The sequence below is a fragment of the Sciurus vulgaris genome (genome assembly GCF_902686455.1).
Source record: "Sciurus vulgaris genome assembly, chromosome: 8".
Taxonomy (NCBI): Eukaryota; Metazoa; Chordata; class Mammalia; order Rodentia; family Sciuridae; genus Sciurus; species Sciurus vulgaris.
In genome coordinates, this window is record NC_136468.1 from 130,740,289 (window position 1) to 130,742,967 (window position 2,679).

Consider the following 2,679-nt stretch of genomic DNA (forward strand, 5'->3'; position numbering starts at 1 on the left):
GAGTCTGGTGTAGAGGAGGCTGGGCAAAGCCCAGTCCACCCTGCTGTGACTCCCAGCAGAGGGGGCTTTGCCTGTAGCAGGACACAGAGGGAGGGTCAGGGATCCAAGGAGCAGAGGATTGGCCAGGGTCCCCAGGCCCAGGCCCCGTGAGGACCCCTCCAACACGGCCGATCCTGCCAGAAGCACCCACCTCTCCCGCATGGAGACTGAACAGAAACTGGGGGACCGCCGGCCACACACGTCGCTCAGGATCGCCCACCTCGCCCTGTTGCCCGGGGGCTGCCAAGCCACACTGGGGGAAGCCCATCCTGCAGGGGGCCTTGGGAGGGTCCAGCCTGAGGCGCCAGGTGCTGACGGCTGCCTGCCCACTCCCACCTCCACAGCACCCTCTGCTCCATCATCCAAACGCTGCTGCATACAAGTCCTGAAGACTTCCTGGGGGCCCCGGGTCTGAAAACCCTGAGGTGTCTTGACACCTTCCTGAAGGTCACCATGCCTGGGACGGAGCTGAGCCTCCATGTGCATGGACTCCTGACACAGCTGGAGCACCGCGATCCCAGTGAGTCTGGGCCTGTGACGAGGACACTGGGGTGGATGATGGTGTGAGGAATCCTTGTGCTGTCCCCACAGGAACTGGTTTTTGGTTCTGAGCCACACAAACCTGGTGGCCCTGGTCTGAGAAGACACCTGCCATGGGAGAAGAACTGCATTACTCTCAGGCCAGGTGCTGGCAGCAAGCAGAAAATGCCCAGGGCAAGGCGGTCATGTTGGGCTCTTTCCTTCTGCAGCTGCAGTGCCACCAGAAGTGCCTCCAGCAGAACAGCCCCAGTTTCCGGCGACACAGCTCATGGCCATACCCGCTGAGCTGGAGGGAGATGCACCATCCAAACTGGAGAACAGATGCACCAGCACACCATCAGCAGAGGGAGCTCCAGGGCCTTCAGAGGCCACCGGGATACCTGGGGCCCAGGAGGCATCTCAGCCGCCAGCCACCAGCACAGAGGACGTTCACCCCTGCTTTCCTGGGGCTGTGGAGGGCAAGACCCGTGTCCACATGTCTTGGAACCGAGTCTCCTCCCTCTCTGGTGGCAGCAGTTGCAGACAACAAGAAGCTAGAGGGGGAGGGTTCTGGAGGAGCCAAGGCAAAGCCCACTCCACTCCTTCCTTGTTCCCAACAGAAGAGGTCCCTTTACGTTGTCACAGCTATCCATAGGTGTGTCTCACGGTGACCTGCACTCACACAGCCAGGTCTGAAGGAGCCATTCCCTCATCTTTGACAGCACCAGGTCACCAGAGGTGGACATTTGCCTAGCTGATGACAGAGTGCTCCTTCCCACCTGTGTCCACCTCCTGTCAGAGGCTGACATTGGTTTGTGTTCACTGCTACCTTTCCTCCCCTTTGAATATCCCTTTACTCTGCTGCAGTGGACAGGGTGGACCCCTGCCTGGTGGTCGAGGCCCTGCCCTCTCCCCTCTAGCCTCCAGGCCCCCAACCTTGCCTGTGAAGACAACCCCACTCAGACGTGGTTACCACCTTCAGAGCTTTGATCCTCCTGAGAGCCGTGCTCACTGATGGTGGTTCCAGGGTGGCCAGCTACTGAACCCACCTCCTCTCCTCTAGCAGTGCACTGCGGGCCTGTCCTGGAGTGATCCCTGACCCCATCTGTGGTCCCTGGAAGGGTTAGTTCTGCACAGTCCTTCCTCACCTGCCACCTTTTTCTGAGATCAACTGGGGACTCTCAGAACATGTCCCTTCTATAGGTCACAGCTTCAAGCCCACCTTGATGACAGCAGCAGCCACTGGTGTCCACCTGGACTGCAGTGCATGCACACAGTGACATGGAATCCAGTTTCACAATGATATGCTTTCCCGAAGGAAACGGGCATGTTTCTTTATATATTAGTGTTTGGATTATTTCTTCCTAATAGATTCTAGGATTCTAATATAGGCTGTATTTCTTTCTTACAAATAGATTAATAATGTTCTATTCCTTTTTATGAATTTTTTTTAGAATTAATAAGTTGTTGCCAATTTTGTTGGAAATGAGAAATTTTTCATAGTTTAAAAGAGAAACAGGGTTAGAGAAAGCTACTGATTGTTGCACATTTGCCTTCTTTGTTTCTACAAAACAAAAACTCTTTCTCATAATAAGCAGTGAGCAGGTTTCCAAGTTATAAAATCATACCACCTAGGAAGAAAGGGCCAGCGGCCTTCTGCTCCTCACTGTGCCCCCCAGAGATACGTGTGTGGACAGGGCCCAGTGAGCTGGCGTTTGCCCTCCAGGATGGAGTGGCAGGCCATGTGGGCACTCAGCCCATGTCTTCCCCAAGCTTTGGCAAATGTGCTTCACATGTTGTAACAGTTTCCTTCTATTGCTATTGGACTCAGTGTGTTTTTGTTTGGGATGAATAAACACATCAGTCTGTGAAGCTCTCGTCACCCCTCCTTTGTGGATTTATTATAAAATGTGTCTTTCCCCAGCCCGCCTTCAGCCTGAGGAGCACAGGGAGCCCTGTGCAGTCCCCACTCCCACCCCCAGGGGACAGGCCTGCTGGAGCCTGAAAACACTATTCCCTGCCTCACCTGTGACCAAGCATCCCTCTCAGCCCAGCCTGGCCAGCTCTCCACACTTAGGCCAGCGATGTCCCTCCTGGGGCTCCTCTCCCCAGGTCACCCTG

At 55.4% G+C, this 2,679-nt stretch overlaps 1 protein-coding gene across 1 annotated transcript; it reads left to right on the forward strand.

Moving 5' to 3' along the window:
- The first annotated feature begins 235 nt into the window (after nt 1-235).
- On the forward strand, nt 236-1,528 carry LOC306667226 (uncharacterized protein). The gene is made up of 2 exons (XM_079149676.1): nt 236-559; nt 789-1,528. The coding sequence occupies exons 1-2, from the start codon at nt 493-495 to the stop codon at nt 1,211-1,213; spliced, it is 492 nt and encodes a 163-aa protein (XP_079005802.1). The 5' UTR covers nt 236-492; the 3' UTR covers nt 1,214-1,528.
- The last annotated feature ends 1,151 nt before the right edge of the window (nt 1,529-2,679 follow it).